General features: G+C 32.4%; 2 protein-coding genes across 7 annotated transcripts; one reads left to right on the top strand and one right to left on the bottom strand.

Moving 5' to 3' along the window:
* Window positions 1–384: 384 nt before the first annotated feature.
* Window positions 385–5,285, bottom strand: Napi-t (Na[+]-dependent inorganic phosphate cotransporter). 3 transcript variants are annotated; one of them, XM_076791415.1, is made up of 3 exons: window positions 5,154–5,285; window positions 3,446–3,519; window positions 385–3,321 (listed from the first exon to the last, which is right to left on the bottom strand). In XM_076791415.1, exons 2-3 carry the CDS (start codon window positions 3,468–3,470, stop codon window positions 1,436–1,438), a joined length of 1,911 nt encoding a protein of 636 aa, XP_076647530.1. In that variant the 5' UTR covers window positions 3,471–3,519; window positions 5,154–5,285; the 3' UTR covers window positions 385–1,435. The 3 variants fall into 3 exon arrangements, with proteins under 3 accessions (XP_076647530.1, XP_076647529.1, XP_076647531.1); XM_076791414.1 differs by lacking the exon at window positions 5,154–5,285 and adding an exon at window positions 4,530–4,927; XM_076791416.1 differs by lacking the exon at window positions 5,154–5,285 and adding an exon at window positions 4,348–4,512.
* Window positions 5,286–8,140: 2,855 nt separating this feature from the next.
* LOC143356049 (uncharacterized) lies at window positions 8,141–21,780 on the top strand. Of its 4 annotated transcripts, XM_076791417.1 has the most exons (13): window positions 8,141–8,223; window positions 8,546–8,707; window positions 8,792–8,989; window positions 9,062–9,181; window positions 9,573–9,608; window positions 10,672–10,783; window positions 10,988–11,111; window positions 11,185–11,320; window positions 11,590–11,646; window positions 12,934–13,059; window positions 13,766–14,019; window positions 14,099–14,286; window positions 14,820–21,780. In XM_076791417.1, exons 1-13 carry the CDS (start codon window positions 8,205–8,207, stop codon window positions 15,118–15,120), a joined length of 1,833 nt encoding a protein of 610 aa, XP_076647532.1. In that variant the 5' UTR covers window positions 8,141–8,204; the 3' UTR covers window positions 15,121–21,780. The 4 variants fall into 4 exon arrangements, with proteins under 4 accessions (XP_076647532.1, XP_076647533.1, XP_076647534.1 ...); XM_076791418.1 differs by lacking the exon at window positions 9,573–9,608; XM_076791419.1 differs by lacking the exon at window positions 11,590–11,646.
* The last annotated feature ends 2,858 nt before the right edge of the window (window positions 21,781–24,638 follow it).

Here is a 24,638-nt window from a genome sequence, read left to right as displayed (position 1 = left end):
ACATATTTCATGGTCATCAAAGTCGGTGGAGGATTAACGGCTGTACAATCTCGTAAGCCTTGCGAGGCTTGACTCCTGTAGAATCTATAGGAAAGAAATCTTAATGTAATAAAATTAAAAATGTGCATCGAAGGAAAGTGGAAGTAAATTAGAAAACAATTAAAGAAATAGCATAAATCTATAGCAAAAAGAATGTTGGAGTTTATAAAAAATGTAAGTGTACAAAAAATTGTTTTATGTGTTTTATGTGTCGCCAGACGAGGGGAGGGAGCACGAATTGAGGGGAAAAAGTTACTTCCGTAGAACGAACTTCAGATTTCTACTTAACGTATAAAAATCTAGAAGGAACGCCTATTTGTTACCGAATGAAAAGCAAATGTCGGATAGTGTAATTAGAGATATTTTATTTATGCAGTCTTTGTTTTTTTTTTTTTTCAAAAACCATATAACTAGCAAATCATTCAATTCATTTCGCATTATTAACGCAATAGAAGAATCGATAGTCGTTGCTTATAACAATTTTAAGCAGTGCATATTTTGAATTACTTTTGTCACATGAAGATTATACATTGTTTCAGATAAACTGTAATAATAAAATAAAATATACTGTTTAAAAATAATATAAGTTATTATACAATAATATTTTTATTGTGTTTAACCATAAAAATAATAGTATACATAACAATACGAGATATTTAGGAACTTATTTAAAAATAGTTTTCAAATTAATAAATTTTTATACGAGTAAAGTAATAAAATAAATAAAATAAAAACTTCCAAATAATATAGTTGCAGTTTGGTGTAGTAATGTTTATATAATAATGATGTATCAAAATTCATTTCAAACTAATCTAATTTCATTAACGACGTATTGGTGGAACTTTCGAAGTATAATTCATAGTAACTTAAAAATCTTAAAAAGTACTGTATACTTCAGCCATTTTGTTCGTAACACCTTACGCATTAACATAAAAACGCTATGCATAGAATACAAGATTAGCTAATAAATTTTTGGTGAACATTGTAAGGTACTTAAGTAAGGCGCTTAAATACATATCAATGTATGCATTATCAAGTAACGATATAAAGATATAAAAAGATATAGATTGAAATATATCTATTTTGGCGGCATTATTTCAATCGATATAATATTCAAAATACAATACTATAGTTTATAGTAAAAGGCACTTTTACTCACTACTGTATAGACTTATACAGATATCACAAAGTAGCAGATATACTTAAAAAAAAAAAAGGAAAAATTTACTTGTAAATTAAACTATAAAAAAGCTTTTAATTTATCTTATAAATATTTTTTATTTATAAGAATTTTTCTCTATTTGAACCTCACAAATGAAAAAATATATATTATTCAAATAAATATATCTATTAAATTCAAAATTGCTGTCATCAAAATCACAGAGCAGTTCAAAATTTATTTCTTATTGTTTTCTTTTTCGTGTACCAGCCACTCATTATATGCCTTTGACAAAGAATCGTATGTTGGCAACTTTCTATATTCCTTTGATTTTGTGTTGTTCATATTAACCTTGCTATCCAAACGCATGTTTTTAATAGTATCGAGTATCACAGTTGGATTATCTTTAACAAATTTAGTAATTTGCATTAAGGGTGAAGGTATTGTCGAATCCACCTCCTTTCTGTTCTTCTCGTATACACTACGTCTAATACGCAAGAAACGCTTACATTTCTTATTTTCAAATTGATTAATGTTCTCCACGGTAATCCATGAAACTCCCATTAGAAATGATTTTATATACTCGTCGCCATCTTTGTTGCCAAGATAATCTAATATATTGAAGCCGTCCCCCTGTGTCGGATAACGATAATAATATTCTTGATTATCTACACTCGCCATAAAATCTGTCGCCACAAAACTTAAGAAATCGTCTTCAGCATGAAATTTGCAAATATTTGACTCTGATGGCAAACTACAAAGGCCAACATAGATGGAACTTGCGTCAACGCAATTTGTACTAAGTTCTACCGGGTCACTGATCGTATGACCTAAAGCAGCATGATACGTCATCGTATATGGTTTCAATGGAAAATTACAGATATCATGTTTTGTATGTTTTGGAATTTTCATCTGATCCAGTAACCAATTACGATAAGCTGGTAAAAGTTGGTAATAATTCAGGATGCAACGAACAATCGTCTGTTTACGCCCATCTTCGTAACGGACAACTAACCCTGACACAATTCCAGAGTGGTCAAAGAGCATATCCTCCAGTACAACGACATTGTGAACGCCTTTTTCGGTGATATAAATGTATTTAAAATTTTGTACCAAAAGCAATCCCGGAAAAAATTTGTTTGTCTCGTCGCAGTTGAAAGGCACAAGGAAAAATGGCTCTATTCGGTATTTAGTTGGGTCCAGATACTTCATAAATCGATACAAACGTTTTGTAATAACATGATGAAACGAAGCCATGTAGAGAGCATCAAAGTTTTCTGTAATCCGTGGATCATATTTGTTTCGGAAAAGAGAATAAAGTAAATAACGCAAATTGAAATGAAATGGAATTTGTTTTTTAGTCTTGTAGCTGGCAATCGCATTGCCAAAACGTGACACTTTCTTTAAGAAATTCTTGTCGTCAGAACGCAAATTTGCAGTCAACTCGTTTATCGTCAGATCACTAAATATCTCAATGATATCGGAATTATTTCTGTTATGGAGCTGCGGAGTGTTGTTAATAGAACGTAGTTGCATCTTATTTCCCGCAAAAATTAAAGTTATTTTGTTCTTTAGCGACACTATGTACAATAACAGTAACATGAGTGGTGAAACTATAGTATACGCATCCAGGATGATAACTTTAATCACATTAGAAACATGCACATACTTATTTGCGTATGTTATAAGCTTGTAAATTACGTCGGTATTGTCTAGACCACTCACAGTAAACATGCATAGTGCCTCACGATAATTCAGATGAAAATTGCGCATATTGTAAGAAACATATGTGTAAGCGGAGACCTGCCTTAACATAAGCTGGCTGGCCTGATCTCTTCTGAACACGGCAAACTGTACTCCTTCACCGTATTTTTGCGCAAAGGTAGATAAAATATGAGTTTTGCCAGTTCCGCTTGGCGCGTCGATCAAGATGACTTTGTTCGCTCCACCATCAATTAATTTGTGTAATCTGTGATACACAGTCATTTGAATATTTGATAATTGCTTGGTCTGCAAGCAGGTCGTACATTGATCACTTCTTGCGTTGGGATCATCATTCGGGGATTCCTCTAATATCGCAAGCAATTTCACTTTCCCTATCAAGTTGTCCACGCTGGCGCCATCTATCGCGTCGGCGTCGTCATGTGTACAACAACCGAGCGTAAACAAAGAAATACAAAGATCAAAGTAGGCAAATTGTTACAATGTAATTATCGTAGTATAAGAAAGAAAAGAGAGAATTTTTACCTTGACAAACATTGTTACTTGGCATGATGATTTTGATTCCTTATTTAATGCTTCGGTCTCGGTAGTTGAAGAATCTGTGATTATAAAGGTCTCTATTGAAACTAAATGTCTTTCGCGTTATCATTATCTAAACTACATAGTTATCGTAATATTTATTTTATCATTTCATTGTTTCACTGCAACAAGAAACAGTTATCGATGAGTAATACGATAAGAGAACAATAGTATATAAGAATTTATCAGAAATTTTATATTTACTGCAGAAATATTATTCATGTAACTTAAATAAATTAAAATAAAGTTTTTAAATGTACATCGATCGACAAAAAACGTTTCGTTCTCAAAATGGATCTCCTCTGTTCTATGAACATATAATCCAATTATTTTTAGCCTAACCTAGATTGATCTTAAACTTAATCGACAAAATTTGACTTGCATATATATACACGCCATGTCTATCTCAATGAAATTAAATCTGCTGTACATAGGTGTGCATTGATGACTAAACAATCTGAATTAAAAAATTGAAGAAAAATAATGGTGAATACGTACATAATTTTATTTATCAAGTAATAATAATCAATTTGTTTTCTGATAGTCTTATAACAAAACAAGTCGTATGAATAAACTTCAAATTCGTGTAAATCTCCTTGTGGTTTTAATATTTTCACATTTTATTGCGAATAATATTACATTTCATCGAATTTTATATTTTATTGTATTTCTCATATTCATATTGTATATAAAGGCTTATAAACCTGCAACTTACTTGCGAACGATTAAGAAAAACACCGATAATAGTTTATCTAATCATTTCTTGAAAGTTGCAAAATAAAAAAATAAAGTGGCAAAAATCGCTGCTCCACTAAATGATAAACTAAATTCAAAATTCATACGGTTACCTTGTGTGTATATAGATTTGTTACTGGTATGACGAAAAAAAAAAAACAAAACAATAAAATACTTCTGCGAGTTCACCGACAATATCAATAAAAATGTTCGTCACGAAAGTCAAGAGGACGATTGGGAAAACAATAATACCGATCAGCAAATTATATAGAATATAGATGAATGAAGATCGTACCCAATTAACACAACAAAACACTGAAACGACGTCAGACGTCAGACCGACATCAACGTATGCGTACTCTCCCTAAAAAAAAGAAGTGTCTCTGCTGTCGTTAAGTGGACGCACTTCTATTAACGCACATGCGAATAATACGAATATGTCGATGCTGTTCTGACGTTGTGTTGTTGAATAGTCAGTGACTTTAGCACTATACCACACTATACTGAGATTTAGCACTTCTTACTCACAATATAAATACAGTTCGGTGGAACAGAACAGGCGTAGAAGAAGGGAAACACTGGAAAGCCCAATCACAATCTAGGGAATTCCCGGAGTAATACCAACTCTGAGTTATGGGATTTTTTTGAACAAAACTGATGCTAGCAGTCGATTAACAAATGACTAACTACTGAGTATAGTCCGTTCAACGAGATGGAAAAGTAGATAGACAGCAGAACAGGACCGCTGCTCTGTAGGAAGGAACCACAATGATAGTACCCGTTGTAGCCGTAACTATCAAGCATGTGCTTATGTCTACTCCTTTGTCTCGTTGGACGGATTATAGTTCGTCGATTTACTTATATACAAATATTATAAAAGCGGCACTTCATTGTATGAAATTCACTTTCGAAAACGTACCTTCTGCTTTGCAACAGAACCGAACGCGTCTTTCCGAACCGGACGAGACTTTCTTCGCAGAGCTGTGCTTCAGTTGCGCTTTCATGAACCAATGAACAATCCCGCATACGCGGTTGGCGAGACTGCATGACTAAATGGATCATGGTATCTGATGTGAATCATACCAATGGACTATGTACATATAGCGGAGTAATTTACTCTAACAGCTAGGGTCTAACTTATCCGATCGAAACTTTATCTCGTTGTCAGAATTTAAAAAAATTTTTATCGAAGTGAAAATTACAAATAACATAGAGTTCGGTTATCGAAATATATAAATTGTTGCGATGACAGGCGACAACTGGCGACTACGCAGTCGTGCAATTTTATCCGCAGGAAGATTATAGGACTAGGCCCTACACCTGTATTGCACTACATGTTTAGAATATTTTCTTTTATTTAATCAAGGGCGACAGTGAGACTTATCTTCACTTTGTTTCCCTTGCAATGGTGTCAGGAAGATCCCTGGATAGTGATTTTAGTTTTAAGGAGTCACTATTATATATTATAAGTAGTAGTAACATACATTCTGTAGCGTTGTCGGGCCATGAGGCGATTTCGAATTATTTACAATAAAATCGTATACTAAATTTTCTTTCACTATAGTCACCGTACACCCTGAATAGTTAATTTTTCATTTATTTGGATCTACAGTTTTTATTGCATGAAGTTGAATAAAAAAAATTTTTTATGAAGTAAGAGTCTATTGTTTCAGCGCGAATATGATCACGGTGTTTACATAGGGTGTCTATCAATTTCTGCCGTTTGAAATGACTACCAAACGACAGATCATACGAAAAAAGAACGTTTCTTTTATATTGCTTTTCTTTTTTGTAAATTGTGATGCTGTAAAGATTTTGGTATCGTCTACTATTCTACTGTTTGGCAGTTATTTAAAACGATAAAAATGTACACCATGTATGTATAGAACGTAGATATTGCCCGAGAGAAATATGAATCTGCTTATCAGTACTGAGAAGCATACATATAGTGTTACAAGCAAGCAGCAGTAAGCGAAGATTGATTTCGAAGAAAATATGTGTGGGCTCTGATAGTATACTATTTTTTCAATAGTAATGTGGTTGAACCACAGGAAATACGTAACAAATAATCAATTTATAAAATAATTGTGGCATTTATGGGGTTTCTTTTATTTATGTCCTGTTCATGATGTTCGAAAATGACATTTTAAATATTATTGTGTACAGTCTTAGATTTATAATATAATTATAAATTATTTTTTAGAAAACAATTCTCTTATAATTATTTTATAGAAAAAAAAAAGGTTTAAGATTGATAAACTAGAAATAGTTATATCTTAAGCTAGATATAGTTTTGCAGATAATGACAATGCACCCATTTCCTGTTGTGGCAATGAAAATATCTCGTTCATGTTCAATGTTATTTGATAATAAACAATAACATGCTGCACATATCACGTACAATTTATGTATATTCTTATTTAATAGAGTTAATTATGTATAATTAATACATTATATTAATATTATATATTAATTATGTATAGTTTTATATGTTTTTTTTAATGTATACAGGAAGAGTTCAAAACTACTATTAAAATTCGAAAATAAAGAATTTATAATGTAAACAACTTAATAAAATGCGATGCGTAATAGTTCGTGATTATTAGACCGGATTTTTATGCAAAATAAAAATTGTTAACATTTATTACAAGATACAGTAACTACATACAACAATACTTTTAAATTCTCGAAATGTTTTTACTGTTTTATAAAACATATATATTTGATCTACTCATTTTTGTCATAAGTGCATAAAAAATTTTATAAATGAATTAAATTTATAAGAAAATTTTTAATCAATTTATGGGGATAAATTAAGACAATCTAATAATCATATACATATGCAATTGTAAAGGTTCGAGGAATCGTCGTTCGTGTTGCAGACATACATAGTGATTTTATCCTATCTTCTTCGAAATTTTGCTTGAAATTTTAGTCATATATATCTATGATGAATGTATAGTACTATTGATTAAGAAAAACGGAGTTCCCCTTTTGTTCTCGTTTTTATCACGGGCGGAATTTTTCCATCATTTTTCATTTGTTTAATAAAATGCTACTGCTCGGTGTTAGGGGAACTCTGGGAGTGAGAAGCACTGGCCAGCGAACATGTCTAATCTGGGCACCCACATTTTTATAAATGTTGCGGACAACTTTTTAAATACTTTTTATAAAATTTTTTATTTTTTTTTACAAAAATACAACGATATTATAATTAAGTTCTAAATTCTATTGCAAAAGCGCGTGTAGTAAATTAAAGAAATACTATATAGTTATTAATCTTTGTAGATTGTTGTTATTAATAGCTCGATTATAAAATAGATATTTTTATTAATTTATATGCATTTCAGCTTCCCGTTATACATAATTATGCACTCATAAAGCAAATTAGAACGATTTTTAAAAATCTTAATTTCAATCTTTTCAAAAAGTCAGCGTTTAATCGTAAATATTGACGTCATAATCGACCAGTTAGAATGACTTCTGTGACGAATTCGACTCACGAAAACAGAGGTGACGTAACTGGAGCACACACGTCATACACAGATATAAATATGGCGTAGGGCGGTGCCATGTGTCATCATTACGATCGATAATTGTTCTCCCGATAAGTAGCGTTTAAGCCAATCGGTTACACTTATTTATGCTTATGGTGAATGAATGTTTACCTATTTTATTATGCTCGTTACGTTTCGAGCATTGTTGTGTCTCGAGTACATGAGAAAATGTTGATTCAGTAGAAGAAAGAGGTTAGCCAGCGCTCTCATTTTGACAGGCGCAAGTCGCAGACTGTGGTGGGACAATAAAGAAGTCGGTTAAGAAACCGTGCTCCGTGCACCAGTCTGCACCAGTCCGCGTTTATTCATCGTTAATACAGCACAAGCTCGTGTTTTACCGCTGCTTTAGTGTTTTCTTGTTCCGTGATACAAATTATTTTGTACAGGTACACGATATAAGAACAACCTTAAAAATGGGTGACAGTAAAACAGGTGAATCTTATGAAACTATAAGTATGCTCTATAAAAAAAATGTATGGCTTGCATAATGCATCTTTTTAAATAATACGCGAATTACATGGCAGTACAAATACCGATGGTTGTCTACATACGTGCATCTACATTTATTTATTTGTAGAACCTTTGATAAGTAACAGGATACGATAAAATATATAGGAAAAATATCATTCTCTAACTTCAATGGAAATGTATTTCTCACATTGTTGGCTGCATGCTACTTTTTAAACTAATTGTAACTACCTATGTAAGTCGTAAATGCTTTGACTGGTATTTTTAAAATATTTTTGCTCGACAGAACACATTGTTATGACTCCAAAATGCAAGACAGCAAATTCAACAACAATTATAATAGAAAGGCAAGCTTTAGAGCCACCAGCAGAAAATGAAAAAGAAAATAACGTTCATGTTGCTGGGGGAAATCACAAAGGAATAGTTATTAACAAACAAGCAGTTGCTGGTATATAGATTGCTCTATAAAGTCTGTATTGTTAGGATATTGTTAATATATATACCAAACATGATATTGGAATATTTGTTGTAGTTACAAATGGTGAAGTACATCCAGCACATCTTTGCTTGCAATTTAGAGTGTTTTTAGTGAGTGGTCAAACTGGAAAGCATACTCAAGAATCCAGAACTTTGCAGTTTTGGTTTGTAGATGCGCTTTCCGAGGCTGAACATCCAAGTGTAGCACAAGAGTTTTTCAGAGAATTAGTGAGTCCTCAGGAATTTCCACGAGGTAAGAGTCGTGTAATGATCATTAATACAATAAACGAATGTTTTCATAAGACAGTATGTACTTTTGTTACAGATTATGTTGGATTTATTACAAAAATAATGAAGCTAATGTTGCACAAATATCCTAGCATCAAAAAGATAGAAGTAGAATTGAAGCAATTAGAGGAACCAGTCAATCTGCCAGCTAGGCCATGTAAGTAGAATGTTAAATAAGTATTTCTTACGTGTAAATTATATTAGTTAATATCTGAAAATTTGTTAAAGATAAATTTGAATACAGAATCATTCATGCAGTTGGTTGATTTAATGTACTTGAAAATATATTCTCATTTTAATAAAATAACTGTCAAGTAGGCAGTAGCATCAAGATTTATTTGATTAGGCTCATTGAACTAAATGGTTCTTCATTGAAAGATGCTGCAGTAGTACTGCTTCGGTGTTCATTGTAACTGAAACCAAAGGAAATCCACATTTAACATTTGTATAAATCATTTTATTTATTCACGATTTCTTGCATATGTTATATTATCTTCTAATTGGTTGTGTGGAATAAAAATTTTATTTTAAATCTTTGTTATTCACAGCTAATACTGGTCATATACTGTTCACACTTCCTCCATGTAAGAATATTTGGAAATCAGGTTGGAGAGAATGAAAAAAGTTGTATATTTTATTGCAATTTTTTATTATTTACATGATAACTTTTACATACTGTCCATCACATAAAAAGAAATTTCATATTTGCCGGTCAAAATTTAAAAGTTTCATCTTACTATGCATCTAGAATGTATATATCTCATTATTAGTGAATTTTGTTCATTAATGTTTCATTTTAATGTGCATTATAGGAAGAAAGAAAAATGAAAAATACATATGTTTCATTTGTATGTTGACCGGTAGATATACTACATTATGCTGCTTCACACAAAGCAATGATAACCATAACAACAATGGCTTAACATGATTTACTTTTTAGTTTTCAAATTGCATTAGTACATTCTTATAAAGCATTCTAAAACATTTCCTTAAGAAAGTATAATAGACATTGAAAATATTTTGACTTCATTCTATTTTCTGCGAATGATTTACAAATTAACAGGAAAGTTTTGTTTAACCACATTTTTCAACTAGAAATGATTTCTATGAAACTGCATGACTATTAACACATAAATATTACTATCTGTTGTTTCAAGACATTTAGTATTTGTATTTTAAATTACAATTAATATTCATTTATAATTTGACTATGTATTTAAAATTTAGTATATATATTTATTCGCGTTAGACACGGTATAAATTGTTTAGTGGTCTCTCATTACTACATTACCATTTAGAGAAAGAATACACCCATATAAAGTACTCACCTTGTACTCATGATTGTTTACTGCCATATAAGATGCATAGATTTCACTTCTGCGTAAGCAAACCTATTAAAGGAATTAGTAGTGCAAGTTGCGACCTAGTTTTAAATCACAAATACGGTTTCTTTAATTATTTGTAATATGGTAGATAAACATTTAGCATACACGAATTGTAGTTATTTAATTTTCAACGTTTTATTTTGTTTGCGAAGCTAATTATATATCATTTATTCAACATCAAGCAATTATATGCTTTACAATTTTACAAGTTCACATTATTTTATTGTGTTGTATTTTAACATCTCATCTCTTTGTTCAACAGTGTCCACGGATGAAACAGTCTTGGGACAAGCTATTGAACTGACATTAGAAAAGGTGTTAGAGTTGATTGAATCTGCTTATCCAAATCCAGTTACAGTCATAGACTTAGCAAAGTAAGACATGAGTTATATGTATTTGGTAGAGGTGTGCAAGATCCCGAAAATGTCTCTCGAGGACCCAACTTGTCTCGACCCGATGCCTTCCTGACCCGTCCCGACCATCGGGTACCCTACATTTTTGGGTTCTCGCACACCTCTATGTAGTATTTGGCATTTCACTAATAAAAAATTTGTTCAATATCGTCTCTATTTTTACAGAGAACATGGTTGGGATCCTCCAGCCGTTGAAGCAAAATTGAAAGAGTTACAAGAGAAAGGCGTCGTAAAAGCAATGGATCATGGAGCTTTTACAAGAGTCGTACATCAAGATACACAAATTCAAGTAAATTTCGTTTAAATATGCAGTAGTTTAAAACCATTAAACAGTGTAAGAATATTTTATTCTGCATTTGTAGGTGGTGAAACAAATGCCAACAATGGCAAGTGCAAAACAACCTACCATAGCTATCATTACAGCACAGTACTGTGAAAAACTGGCAGTTGATTCGATGATCGAAAATAAGGAAACTTACGTCCGTTACACTACTGTTGGTAAGATACCAATTGTTTTCATTTCATATTATTTCTATCGATTATGTGTAATTTTATTATATCAGTGGAGCAGGAAACTTATGTGTATATATACATATACAAAAGGCGCTTAAGTAAATATAAGTTAATTCTTTTTTTCTTTATTGACAATTCATATAAAATAATTCTGATCAGAAATATTAATTTTAAGTATTATACGCAAATCGATATGCTAAAAGTAGGAAACGTGTTTGAAAAATTTGTGTATTTCACAATGCATGAAACTTCAGGTACGACAAACTCAACAGACGCAGCAAATGGAGCACTGCGTGTAACATGCCGTTTTGGTAAAGTAGTTTGTAAAATAGTTCTTTTTCCATTTCAATGTCACATAAATGTTATAGCTTGCCAATTGCTTGGATTGAAGAGAGAGCCATTTTGCTACATCAAATATGTCATTATGGAGCATTTTTATTAAAATATTGTTTTCGTCATAATAAGAAAAATACTTATTTATTGTTACTGTATTGTAAATATCATATATCAACTTCACGTCATATTTTCAGTGATGGGTATTCAAATTGTTTAAGCGTATTGCAATGTATGCTAGGTCCAAAGCATTTGAATGGATTTATCAGATTAAATATTTGAATCATTCCCAACACTTGGGTGTGCATCACTGCACAATTGTAGATTTCCGCCATTTTCAAAGTCAGCTTTCTGTGCTGGTTCATAGCAAAAATTCTTTTAAAAAATCATTTTGTCTTAGAAAAAATATATTTCAGACATTCGAGAGTTGTAGCTTATGTCAAGATGAATTCAATGATCTTTTATATTACAGCCTTCAGATGACCTTGAATTCAGGCGCAATCGACACAAACGCTAATATGTATTGAATCAAATTAGTACATATTCAAAATAAATATATTACTTTGACAGTCTTAAGAAATAAAATAATTTTCAAATATTCGACCATATCCAAGCATTCGAGATGATATAGCCCATGTTTATTCAAGCTTCAAAAGTTCATTATATATACGTTTTATATCTATGTACTTAAATGTTTACATTTTCAGGGAAATTGAATCTGCTACTCGTGCATTTTGAAGGGGCATAGTTGAAGTTTAAACTCATTTTTCATACCAGTTTCGTTTTCTTCTCACGTTTCTTCTATTTCTTCATTTGTTTTGTTCGTCAAAGGGTGGATATTGGCTATCACGTCATTTTGTTTTGTCCCATTTAAATGTGACTGATATTGACCTTTTATAATGATTCTCTCTGATTATGAGTTACACTACCAATAACACAATATTTTGCATAAAGTAGTTCAGAAATTTTATGATTTATAAATGCAACCAAGTTATGCTAGTTATTTGTCACTTCTTAAGAAAGTTTTTTTTTTAAGATATTAATGAGCGTTCAAATAACTAATTGACTCATATATTCGGCGATAGATACCGAATATAATTGCATCCGTATGGAATGATTAACTTTTAAACAATTTATTCACATATAACACAGGTTCGATATCAATCTACAGATAGTAGCACAGTGCACATGTATCATACACAAATTTTCGATTGCCCTACGACATAAAATCCTACAATGCAAACCGTGATTATTTTTTGTTATAGGGGAGTCAAACGTTTATACGTTAGGCAACATTGGTGCACACAGAATTGTATGCACAAAGCTGCCTACAGTAGGCCATACCAGAGAAGCAATGACTGCGGCAGGAAACACGACTACTAGATTATTGGGTAAATATTATCCTACATATTTATAGTATTTTTTAATAACTTTACTTAAGATCGCATCAACTACTATTGTTATTAGCGACTATTTAAAAATTTCGAATTACATCAGTATCTTAACATGAGTGAGTTTTCTATCACAATTTCTTACACTATTTTTGGATACAATGATTTTCATATTTCAAATTTTCATTTTTGTACTCAAAGGAGAAGGAAAGTCACATGGGGTGATAAAGAAAAGGGTTCATAATTTCTCCTAGATAGTAGTCACTAAATGATGAAAAATAATTTTAGTAAAAAGGGATCGGAAAATGAATAATATCACAGTTATAAACAACTTTTTTTGGTTGAAGCGATTGACTTCCTTGCTTCGAGAGATATCGGACGATATGGAAACAATGGATTGTGTTGTTTTCCATTGGATACACGTATCGTAAAGTAGGATTATCTCATTAAATTTCTTTTTTATAAATAAATGATAAGGCAATCCATCGTTTCCGTACGGTGCGATAGCTTTCGACCCGAGAAAGTCACTTCCAGCAGAACAGAACGTTGTTTATAGCTTTTTAAATATAAATTTTTCAACTTACAATTGTTTTGAATGTACTTTTAATTTACTAAGAAATTTAAAGATCCGACAAGAATTAGCTATTGAAACGCGGAATAGGTGTTGCAAAGTATTATTTATGTATCCCTTCAATTTCTTATTTAGGTACATTCCAAAAAGTGGATTATGTGTTTTTAATTGGAATCGGAGGAGGTGTACCTCATTACACTGATTATAATAAACACGTACGACTTGGGGATGTTGTTATTTCGCATCCTACTCCCAATAACAAGAAATACATTTATGTATATTGTGAAAGTGCAAAAATGAATGAAAATGGTAATTACCACTTCGAAACTAAAGAATATTGTCCACCAAATTTATGTCTTCAAGAAATAGCCGCAAATCTTAAGGAACAGGTATATATTTTTGCTGTCTTGTAACAATTATTAATTAAATTGTGCGAATCGTTTGTTTAGACATTCTGTGGTTTTGCAGTCTGAAAACGAAACAAATCCTCCATGGCAAACGTACCTGAAAGATGGTTTAGATATTTTGAGCAATCAAACAGAACATGATTTTAAAGCACCTCCAGCAGAATCCGATAAATTGTACATGGCTATCGGCGAAAGAGACGTTATTGAAGTAGCGCACCCAACTGCTCCTTCGGACGCGACAAATAAAAGGTTGTTGAGAAATAAATTCCTATTTAGTTCCTGTGTTTCCTGTGAAATTAGTATGAACTATTTTTATTTTGCATAAAGATCCGCCAGTCTATTAAGCCATTTTTCCATTTTCTCATAAAGAAACACATTCTCTTTTCATCGTAAGAAAAATAATATTGTGTGCAACAGATAACAGATTGCTATTAAATAATGATGAAACAGATTATCATTAGAATGCTATCGAGATCACTATGCAGTTTACTATTTTTGACAGGTGTTCTTTATAGGTTTTTGTACTTTGAAATAGAATTTTCTTGTGTGTTATTTTAAAAAACTTTAATACTGATAGTTATGCAGTTGCTTTTGTCATAAAATTATTCTATGGGTTTCTCTGATCTAAAATATAAAATATGTTATATTATTATTTATTTGGCCTCGTAATGACTTTGAAATGTTCTGTGTAAGTGTAAAGGTCAGCTGCATAGCTATTATTGTTGAGGCGTACAACATTTTTACAGTAAAAACTTTATAAAAAAATGTGTATACCCTTCTAGAACGGTTGGTTGTCCTCGGATTCATTTAGTACCCGTGGCATCCGGCAGATATATTGCTCGTGACGACCAACTTAGGCAAAAATTCGCAGCCCGTTTTGGAGCACTGGCCTTCGACGCAGAAATGGACGCTGTGGTCGAAAGTATTTTGGGTAATTGCCGTGAGAGTTTTGCCGTGATTCGAGGTATTTCCGACTACAAAGATGGCTCGCGCATAAAAGAATGGCAGCCGTATGCATCTTTGGCTGCTGCCAGCGTAATGAAATCCATCATTTGCGCCATGGATCCACCAACTAATGTGTAAAACCAAGAATAATATTTTCGCCATTTACACTTGTAAGGTGGACCAACAATTTTGATTAGTTAAAAATGATCGTAGTTTAAATTGGTGCACGTGCTGCACATTTATTACTTAACGAACATTTTGATTTAATTAACGCATTACTTTTCATTTGATGTTGCACTCACTGCGATACGAATCGGTCATATAGTTTACGATCGTCAGAAAAAAGAAATACGATAGCCAGAAAGTATCATGCACCAAGTGCATTTTAATTAAGATTTTTGTAGATAATACAAGAAACTCTCTTAGCAGTAGAAAAGAACAAGACGAATTCGAAACACTTACGCTTCCGAATAATTTGTATGTCGCTCAACAATTTTCTATTCGACTGATAAAAAGTAACTGTTCTTTTTTCCTACACCGAGGTCACCTTTTACATCTTGCATTTATACATGTACTAACATTTTGAAGCCAATTATCTAGCGTTTTTGTCGACTTACCACGCTAGTTGAATTTCGAACACGTTTTTACAGATTTATTCATATACACTTTATATACACTTAAGAATGCGTCTATTATTACTTTATATTATTTAAACGGAACAATAATCTAAGAGAGAAATCGGTTTAGCGATCCTAAGACTGGTGCCATTTTTATTCTGTGCCGCACACATAGGTTTCATAAAAAAAATCTCTTTTACATAGAAGGAAAATTACATAAAGTAAAAAAACTTATAATATTTTCAAATAGTTTATAGCTTAAGTGTTACAGTAATGAGGCTCTCGAATATATCAAATCTTACCGGACAGGCTCCGAAGTATAGTAGGGATGAGAACTATTGAAAGCTTTAAGTGAAGCCTCGAGAAGTAGTCAACGAGATGATTTAAGTCTAGAGTATGATACCTGAAATTGGGGACAGATAGTACATTCGTCAGTACTCGTCTAAACATAATGAAACGCTCGTTAAAATATTGTCCTAAATATTACACGTTTCTCAGAGTATATCGTCGTTTTAAACAGATATATGCACTATACCCATGCACTAAATGCATTTCGAATTTTTTGATTTTTTTTTTAGAAGAACGAAACGCAGATGAAGTAGTACTTTGAAAATCTATTTTCAAGCCTTGAAAATAGAGATTAGTTCCCATTTAAAACTAGTGAAAATATAGAGAAACAAAAATCAAATACAATGTTATGAAATACGTATCACTATACGTAGCATAAGTCCACTTTACCGGTCTCTAAATCATATTGTATATCGTCTTATTTTACCAGAAAAAGCTCATCGATTTAGCAGCGGAGGTTTCAGATTAGTAAATGTGTAATAAAGAATTAACGTGTTGCATTAGTGATCGAGCTAAAAATATAATATATAACCATATATGCTACTACATGAAAAGTTCTTGGTAAAATTTTTTGGTAAAATGTGACGAAATTATTGCTAAATTACATGTTGTTAATCACCAACATAGTTTCCATTCCATACAATAATCTCTTACATGTATCGACACGTATTAATATCACAAGCGCCTTTCTGAGAAATTTCATTATTCTACTTACAAATCAGTTTATCAAAACTATTTCTAACATTGAGACAGCCTATGACTTTTTGAGTGTTTCATTAACCAGAACTACTTTTTATGATAACTAGAAACATCATATTTTTCAGCCTGCTTTATCCAGTGTCGATCAATTTCGAAACGGTGTATCAAACAATTTATATGATTTTCCTACTGCATGTGCCATGTTTAATTCATTTTCTACAATATTTAAGAAGAAAACTTTTTGTGGGACATGATACTATAGAGCCTGGTCGAGCTGTTTGCTTCTGACGAGAATGGAAGTCGCAAAGAAAGATCATTATCATAACAAAAATGGTTCTGGGCCTTGAAATTTACTCATGACCAAAACAGAATTGTGAAAAATTTTTGGCGTACTATTGTATACGCTACCACCCGAGAGTTTGATCGCAGTATCCTGGACATAAATCTTGAATGTCATATTCTATATATCTTATATTTTATATAGATGCTAGTGAAAAGTTTTTCTTTTTGAAATTCAGATTTAGTGTCAAAGTAAACATAGATAAATTTTAATATCATTGCAGTTCCTATATTCTGTTTCTCGAAAGGAGAGGACTAACTGAAAAAAATGAAATTCCATAAAAGTTTCCCTTTTACTATTAGTAATTCTTTCTCAGTCGAAGTTTTAAAAAATTGATCGTATTGATTTTCCTATTGTGTTATAATTTTATATTTTAATAAACTGTTATACATTCATATTTTATTTTGTTATAATATTCTTAAGTCTTCTGATGTTTCTTTTTAACATTTTATGTGAACTAGTACATCGAACTTTCACACGTACTGAAATTTGGGAAAATTTCCTAATTCTTCGCATTCAAAATTAAAAGAAACGCGATTGAACCTTTGGGCGATAATATATCTACTAAGTATATTGAAAAACGTACAATTAATTAGCGGTAACTAAAGTGCCAATGTGTTCAACAAATGGGTTGCAAAGGTGATGAGAACCTCTTTTAAGAAGATAAATATTATAAACAGTATATTTTAGGCGGATTGATAATTGGTATGGTTAAAATGTTTCTTTACAGGGGAAGTAGCAGTTTTAATCTTAGGGGACAAATACTGATTAAACTTTTTCAAAATTATATTGGCTTCTTTTTTTGGATAACTTTGTATCTTTTAGAGGAAGGTTCTCTCCTACTTAAACGGTCAAATCAGTACTGAATTTGCACTGTCTCTTTAAACTTTTGAACATTTAAATGAATTTTGAAGGTACCATCACTCTCTTTTGATAAAGTCCAACGCAACTTCCTCGCATTTCAATGTCTTTCTAGATTCTAAAGCACAGGGTAGTATACGGAAATGTTCTATTTAAGTGACGTTTTAATATATCGGATTCGAGCATAAATCCAAACACATAGAAAAGTAGTGCTCATATACGAATTCATGAATCTATAGTTGATAACTTACAAGTCTTAAGATTCTGGAGTTTCAAGCGTGACCATTGACCACGTATTTATTTAATCTCTATACACTTATTTATTTATATTCATGAAAAATATGATCATATATAATAGAGAAAAGGCTTTTCTTTTCTTTTGAGAATATTATTTATTTTGTTATTAATTTATCAATATAAGGTTGACGTATATTAACGAACAAAAAATCAATAAATAGATTTCTAAAGGTAAAAGGACCTCAGATCGATATAATTGATGAAAAGAATCACTTGTTGCACAGATGCACATCTTTAAAATTCTATGAAGTATACATACATATTACGTTATAAGTATAGACAGATAGGTAAATGTAGGCATAGACATATTTAAAGCATTTATTACATATTTTATAGTTGTAAAACGAATAGTCATACTTTATTCAAGAGCATAGAAAATGTAGTAGTGCTCGAAAGTATTTAATCATTTGTTACATGCACGTTTCAGAAGAAAAAGAAAATGCAATATGAGACCGATGAATGTCTCGAATCACTGCAACCTTCTTTATCACATGTGCAATCGGAGCAGTTCAAATTCTGCCTCGTAAACAAACATAACATTTGACTGCACTAGATACTTAATTGAATACTTTCGAGTACCAAAGTATACCGTGGTTTCCATTAATTCTTTTTTCCTGGTTACAGATTCCTATTTAAGGCCTAAACATTATTTCTGTACAAAGCCTCTTAACAATTCGTGTTATCAAGGAAAAGAATTTCAAATAGTTTCTGCGTTTGTTGCAAAATAATTTGGCTTCTTTAAATATTTGAAAATTAATTTCCATATTTAATTTTTTCCAGAAGGGATATGTAGAAGATAGTATGAGAAAGTACATCAAAGAAAGTATAAAAATAACGAATAAAGAAGTATGGGTTTCATTGTCATTCCATTGATAACAGAGCAAATGTATCCATCCGTGTGTTTAAAGAAAATGGTCACCTTAACACTAGAAGTACCTTGTGAATCATAATGGCATCTCTTTTTTTCGCGGTTAACGAAATTAAAAAAGGGCTTCTATGCGAGACTATTAAATAAGTTTATGCATCTATGAATTACAATAAGAAACACATAAAATTTCAATGATAGCATTTCTATGTTATTCGTATGGTGATAAAGACATTTAGTTCTCGGTTCTCTTAGTGTTAAGGAATGGCAACATTATTTGTAGTTGAGGATGCCAGAAATTGGTTAAATCAGTTATCGACGGGTGTAGTAGCAACACGAGTTAGGGTCTGATTTTATATAAAATGTGCCGAGATTATTGTCGAGTATAACAGAGGACAAGATTTTAGTGGGGACTTTAAATGGAACAGGGTACATATTACCTATATTAAAATCGATTTTTCTCAAGAAAATGGGATACGAGTGGAATTAGCTTATGAACATAGCTTATTGACATGACCTGGCACTCTCGTCATGTTTTATGTAATAATGGACATTTATTGAGAGGCTTTCTAGTAAGTGGTAAAGACTTCGTGATTACGTTTAAACGGGGCTTTCGGGCTTTCGACTTTCAACCGTCTATTTGCTGTTCATTTCCTTCAAAGAGGGACAACATCAAAGCAACAACGTTCGTAGCTCGTTCTTAATTATCACCACTATTCCAAACTTTTTCCATTTATTTGTATATCAATGGAGTACAAATATCTGATTGGATATTTTGAAGTTGAAAGTATAAGGTTTTTTGATTAATATATTGTAAGATCCACCTTGTTTGTGGTTAAACAAACCAATGGAAGGTCTATTGTGGGAAAAGTAAAGTAAACGTTTTTGTTTTCATGGGGTCTGTCTTAAAGGCGAATGAACAATATATATTTGTACAATATTGGTATCACGCGCTTTTAATGCTAGTCGCACTATTGTGTTTTCTATGTATTTATATGTAGTGCTTACAGAGTAATTCTAAGTGGCAAATGCAATAGCTATACGTTTACTTACCTCCTATTTAAAGGAATCTTAATATAGCTTCCTGCATAATACGCAATTCCTTTCAATGATTTTACAATAGATCGTCCAATGTTCCGAATCATTGAAAGACATCGTACGAGCGCAATAATCTTCGATTTTCTCGAATTATAAGAGCAATCCTTCAACCCTGCGACCACTGTATGAATGATTACTCGTGTCATACGTTTTGTAGTTTCGAGTTCAGACATCTTCCTCGCTACTAGTTCGCAACGAATGTTTTAGCTATTCGAAGTTAGTTCACTGTTCAGAATTGTTACCGACCAATTGCTGTGAGGGATGCCAATTACTGTGCCTATATTAACTATACTTATATTCAAAGCGTAATGAATATTTAAAAAAGCGATATATAACATATATATTAACTGATTTTAATGAAAATAATTCAATATCCCGTTTTCTAATATTCATTATGGTTCAAAAACAAGTATAATTAATATCGACACAGTAATTGGCGTTCCCACAGTAATTGGGTCCCTTGTTCTAGTATCTACAATCTTAAGCGACGAATAATCGAACATATTAGACTGGTGTTACTGCCGAACGAAACTTGATGTTTCGCGAACGACGAATCGAAGCCTCGGGCTTGTAATCGAGTAATCTTCCTGCCAACAAAAGAATTCAATGACAGTATGTATCTCAAATGGAGATCCTGATACTTGAGCTTAGGATTATAACTGGATACGCATGCGGGCAACTATCCAATGTTGATCGTAGCAACATTGGATGTCATCGCTACCTGTTGACATCAATGTTTGCGAGCGTGGGCAGGCAATGAAAGGTCAGGCATTAAATGTCGGCCACGTGATTACATTAATTACGTGCGGACATTTTCAATGAAGTAACATCGTAGCCAATGTTTGAGTTAAAGATGTTCTGCCCGTGGGTGCATTACGGTGCAATTTGGCTTACTCTGCAACGCATATTAATGATAAAAAATGCACGTGGGTCGAAGATATAATTTTGAAAGTGAAACCAATAGAATCTGCAGTCGTATAGGGTAAGGGACCCAATTACTGTGGGGGTACCAATTACCGTGGCTATGTTAACTATACTTATTTTTAAAGCATAATGAACATTAAAAAAAGAGATATATATCAATTAACTGATTTTAATGAAAAAAATTTAGTAACTCGTTTTTAATATTCATTATGCTTTAAAAATAAGAATAATTCATATAGGCACAGTAATTGGGTTCCTTAACCTAATTGCCAGACTTTTGAGCTCCCGACTGCACTCACCTGGCAAGAACGTAGGACGAACATAATTCGTGACATCGATACTGCAAACAATCTGTCGCAATGCGCTTTCACGATCGATTATATCAGAAGTATAATGGAATCGAAGATGATCATTGAATTGAAACAAACTTCGTAGAATTCAATTTCGGTGTATGTATTGCGAATGTTCTAGTTGCGCTTGCAACTACAGACGTTTTATTAGGGTTGTAATATGTCTACAGGGGGAAAAAGGAAGCAAAGTGTTGTACCTAATTGTAAGTTTACTTCAACGCGGAAGAGAAACTGTGATAATATCTGGGTTTTCCTGCGCGAAGTAAGTTAATACATGGAGGTTCATAATATTAAATAAACGATACCCTTGGAAGTTCATTTTCTTATGAGACAAAGATCATTAACGGATTTTGTGTGAAACAAGACCGAAATATACATGAGTTCTTGGAGCAACGGATAGATCAATTCTGTGTACGTTTATTTAACCTGACCACCAACGTATGTATGTATATGTACTACAATCGGGTGAACCGTAACTGTGTCGAGTAGAAAGTTTGCAAAATTTTTTTCACGCAAATTAAACTACATTTTACTATAAGTACGTGTATATATGTAGAAGCTACATTATTTTGTTTCGCATTAGTTACATTTTGCCCTACATTTTTACTTTTTGAAATAAATTTTACGTGTGACCAAACATTTATTTGGTTTTGGAGCATTTTTGACCATCTTATTCGGCCGTACCCTTTTTATCCTACATATATGGAAATAATTTTTCCAGGAAAAAGTGATAATAATTTAATAATTTAATTCTATTTATTGATCGCGCAAAAACGCGTAGCTGCAATATCACTACACGATTTTTATTTATTTTATTTTATTGCATCGTGACATAAATTCGTGGGGTTACTTTAATTTTTTTGTTCATTTATTGACAAAGTGGAGAACTACATTTATGTACGAAACTGTTGACTATAAGTAGTTTTTATATAATCACAGTTATTTGCATTTTCAATGAGTCGCAATTAAATCATTAAAATTAGAATATATTTATATTTGCAATCGAACGCATTTACATTACAATCCAATATTATTAAATTTTATTTTCACCTTATCGATTTGAAGCAAATAAACAGAATTGATTGCTAATTTTATTTTATCGTCTCTCTTGTCATTGTGTTATCTGAAACGCGTAGAGAATGTGAAAACTTGTAAACAGCACCCAGATAAAGGACATTTCATTATTGTTTATGTCAAGTATTTGCTCTCACTTTAATGACTATGGAGAGACTCGCGTGCGAAGAGCATAATCGCGAGAGGACACGTTAAACGAGCTAACGCCTACGGGAAATGCAGATTACTTTAGGCAAGGATTAACAACTTGTACCATAGAGTTATCTATTCTACAGGGGTATGTTTTAACCTAAACTTTTAAGTAGCGTTCGATGTCCTTTACGCGATCAGCGGAAATTCAGTTAACAAAGGAGGATGTTTAAAAGTCGCCGTAGCTCAGACACCTAAAATAAGGTGTTATTCTTTGGGATCTAAGGAAGTGTAAACCCACCGTTAAAATCGAAGAAGGGATGATTCTACATAAAAGAATAAGTCGAAATTGTAAAATACAATTTGTTCGTTTTCGAGAAAATTGACTTTGAAAATCTGTCAAGTTCGCATGGTTAGCATTTATATGAAGTAGATTGGGTCAGTGTCGTCCGATGAGGGGAGGGAGCACGAATTGAGGGGAAAAAGTTAACCTATGGAATAGCGTCAGACGATTCCTATCCAGTGTCGCCAGATCAAGACTTGCTCCCCCACTCTAATTTCCCCTTCTACCGCGCTATTCCCCACGCATGCGCCGCGGCTCAGTCACGTGACGCGTTCCGTATTTGTCGCGCATGTTCCGATACTGGCAGAAAGAGGGTAACTTTTAGGGTACTTTTTCTCCTCAATTCGTGCAATCTCTCCTAATCTGGCGACACTACTCCTATCGAATGGCACGCGTATTCGTCGAATTTTCAAACTCAATTATCTCGAAAACGAAGCCTCATATGAAAAAATGTTATTTCAGATTTTCATACAGATCACCCTGTACAACGTAGGAAGGTAAGGAATCAAACAATCGCAGTGTGTAGCGTGCGTGATTGCGACTAACGCTCGGATTTCCTTTTAAATCCACCTGGCATCCTAAATCCCAGGTTTGACCTTCGTGGAACGTGATCGACTCACGAACCGTTGCGATTATTCCTCGCTAAATTAATCTTCAGCAATTTGATCGAAATTGACAGAACAGTGATCTGGTGTGGTATTTAACTCTTTCGCTAAATTGCGACGTTCTCGTTGCGTCAGTAATCTAATTAACGCTCAAAATTGGAATGTATTTAATAAATTCTTAATAAAGAATTTGATATTTTTCTGCGATCTATAACAATATAACAATAATATTATTAAATATACATATATTTACAATGTTAAATGTACAGATATTCTTCCACCCAGTGCAAAAAGAAGCATTCGGGCTTGTTTCGTGGATGGTAACATGAAATTTTACAACATCTTGAGCCATAGCAGTATGTTGTGTGTTGTAAGTTGTTTTTTTAATAGCCGAAGGAGGTGTGGCAAATGTCATTGTGACCCGGTGCTACCCACTGCCGCTCGGAAGTTGTAAAAAGCACCTTTTAATATTTTTTTCGCGATTCCGGCTAATTGCAATTTTTTTCAAAATTTCTTTTACATGTTATCTAGTAAATTAATCTTTTTAACTTTTTAGAAATATCAAGTCGTTTAATCCAACTTTACTGTAATTGTGTATAAAATAATGTAGGAGTAGAAAATATGTATACAAATAAAAAGATTAAAAATATACGTCAGTCGTCGTTTACTGACAATTGCGTTTCCAATTTCTAAAAATTGATGTTTCGCACGTTGTCTATACGGTACAATAATTGAAAGGTCAGGGCTAACTAAGTGTTATCGGGTTGAATTTTTCTGCCATTTTCCAAAACGTCACCGCCTGTGTTGTAAATACACTTTCGATAGAAAAAAAAGTTGGGGACGACAATATAGCAAATTTGAATTGAATAATAAAAGAGAAGTGAAGTCATATCACATTTATTAATTTTCGGATAATTGTACTGTTGTACGTCACTATTATACCGTTAGTATTACGCAGGCGCGCAGTGTTCGAAAATTCTTACGTTGTGATGCATTAATGATGAACTGTAGCTTGCATTAATTTTCAACAACTTCTAATGAGTGTACCAATTTGTTGCTAAAATAGAAGCGCGAAGTTCAATGCAAAATACATTTTAATACTATGT

This window comes from Halictus rubicundus, chromosome 8 (assembly GCF_050948215.1).
Source record: "Halictus rubicundus isolate RS-2024b chromosome 8, iyHalRubi1_principal, whole genome shotgun sequence".
Classification (NCBI taxonomy): Eukaryota; Metazoa; Arthropoda; class Insecta; order Hymenoptera; family Halictidae; genus Halictus; species Halictus rubicundus.
Note: the sequence above shows the minus strand (reverse complement) of the source record. Positions and strands in the feature narration are given on the sequence as shown.

Bases quoted from the DNA above. Each gene is read 5' to 3' on its own strand.
- Napi-t (XM_076791415.1), bottom strand. From the start codon at position 3,470: ATGCCAAGTAACAATGTTTGTCAAG. The intron at 3,322-3,445 runs GTAAAAATTCTC...CCGACGCGATAG, and splicing joins AAGTAACAATGTTTGTCAAG to ATGGCGCCAGCGTGGACAAC.
- LOC143356049 (XM_076791417.1), top strand. The intron at 10,784-10,987 runs GTAAGACATGAG...CTATTTTTACAG, and splicing joins ACAGTCATAGACTTAGCAAA to AGAACATGGTTGGGATCCTC. The intron at 11,321-11,589 runs GTAAGATACCAA...ATGAAACTTCAG, and splicing joins CGTCCGTTACACTACTGTTG to GTACGACAAACTCAACAGAC.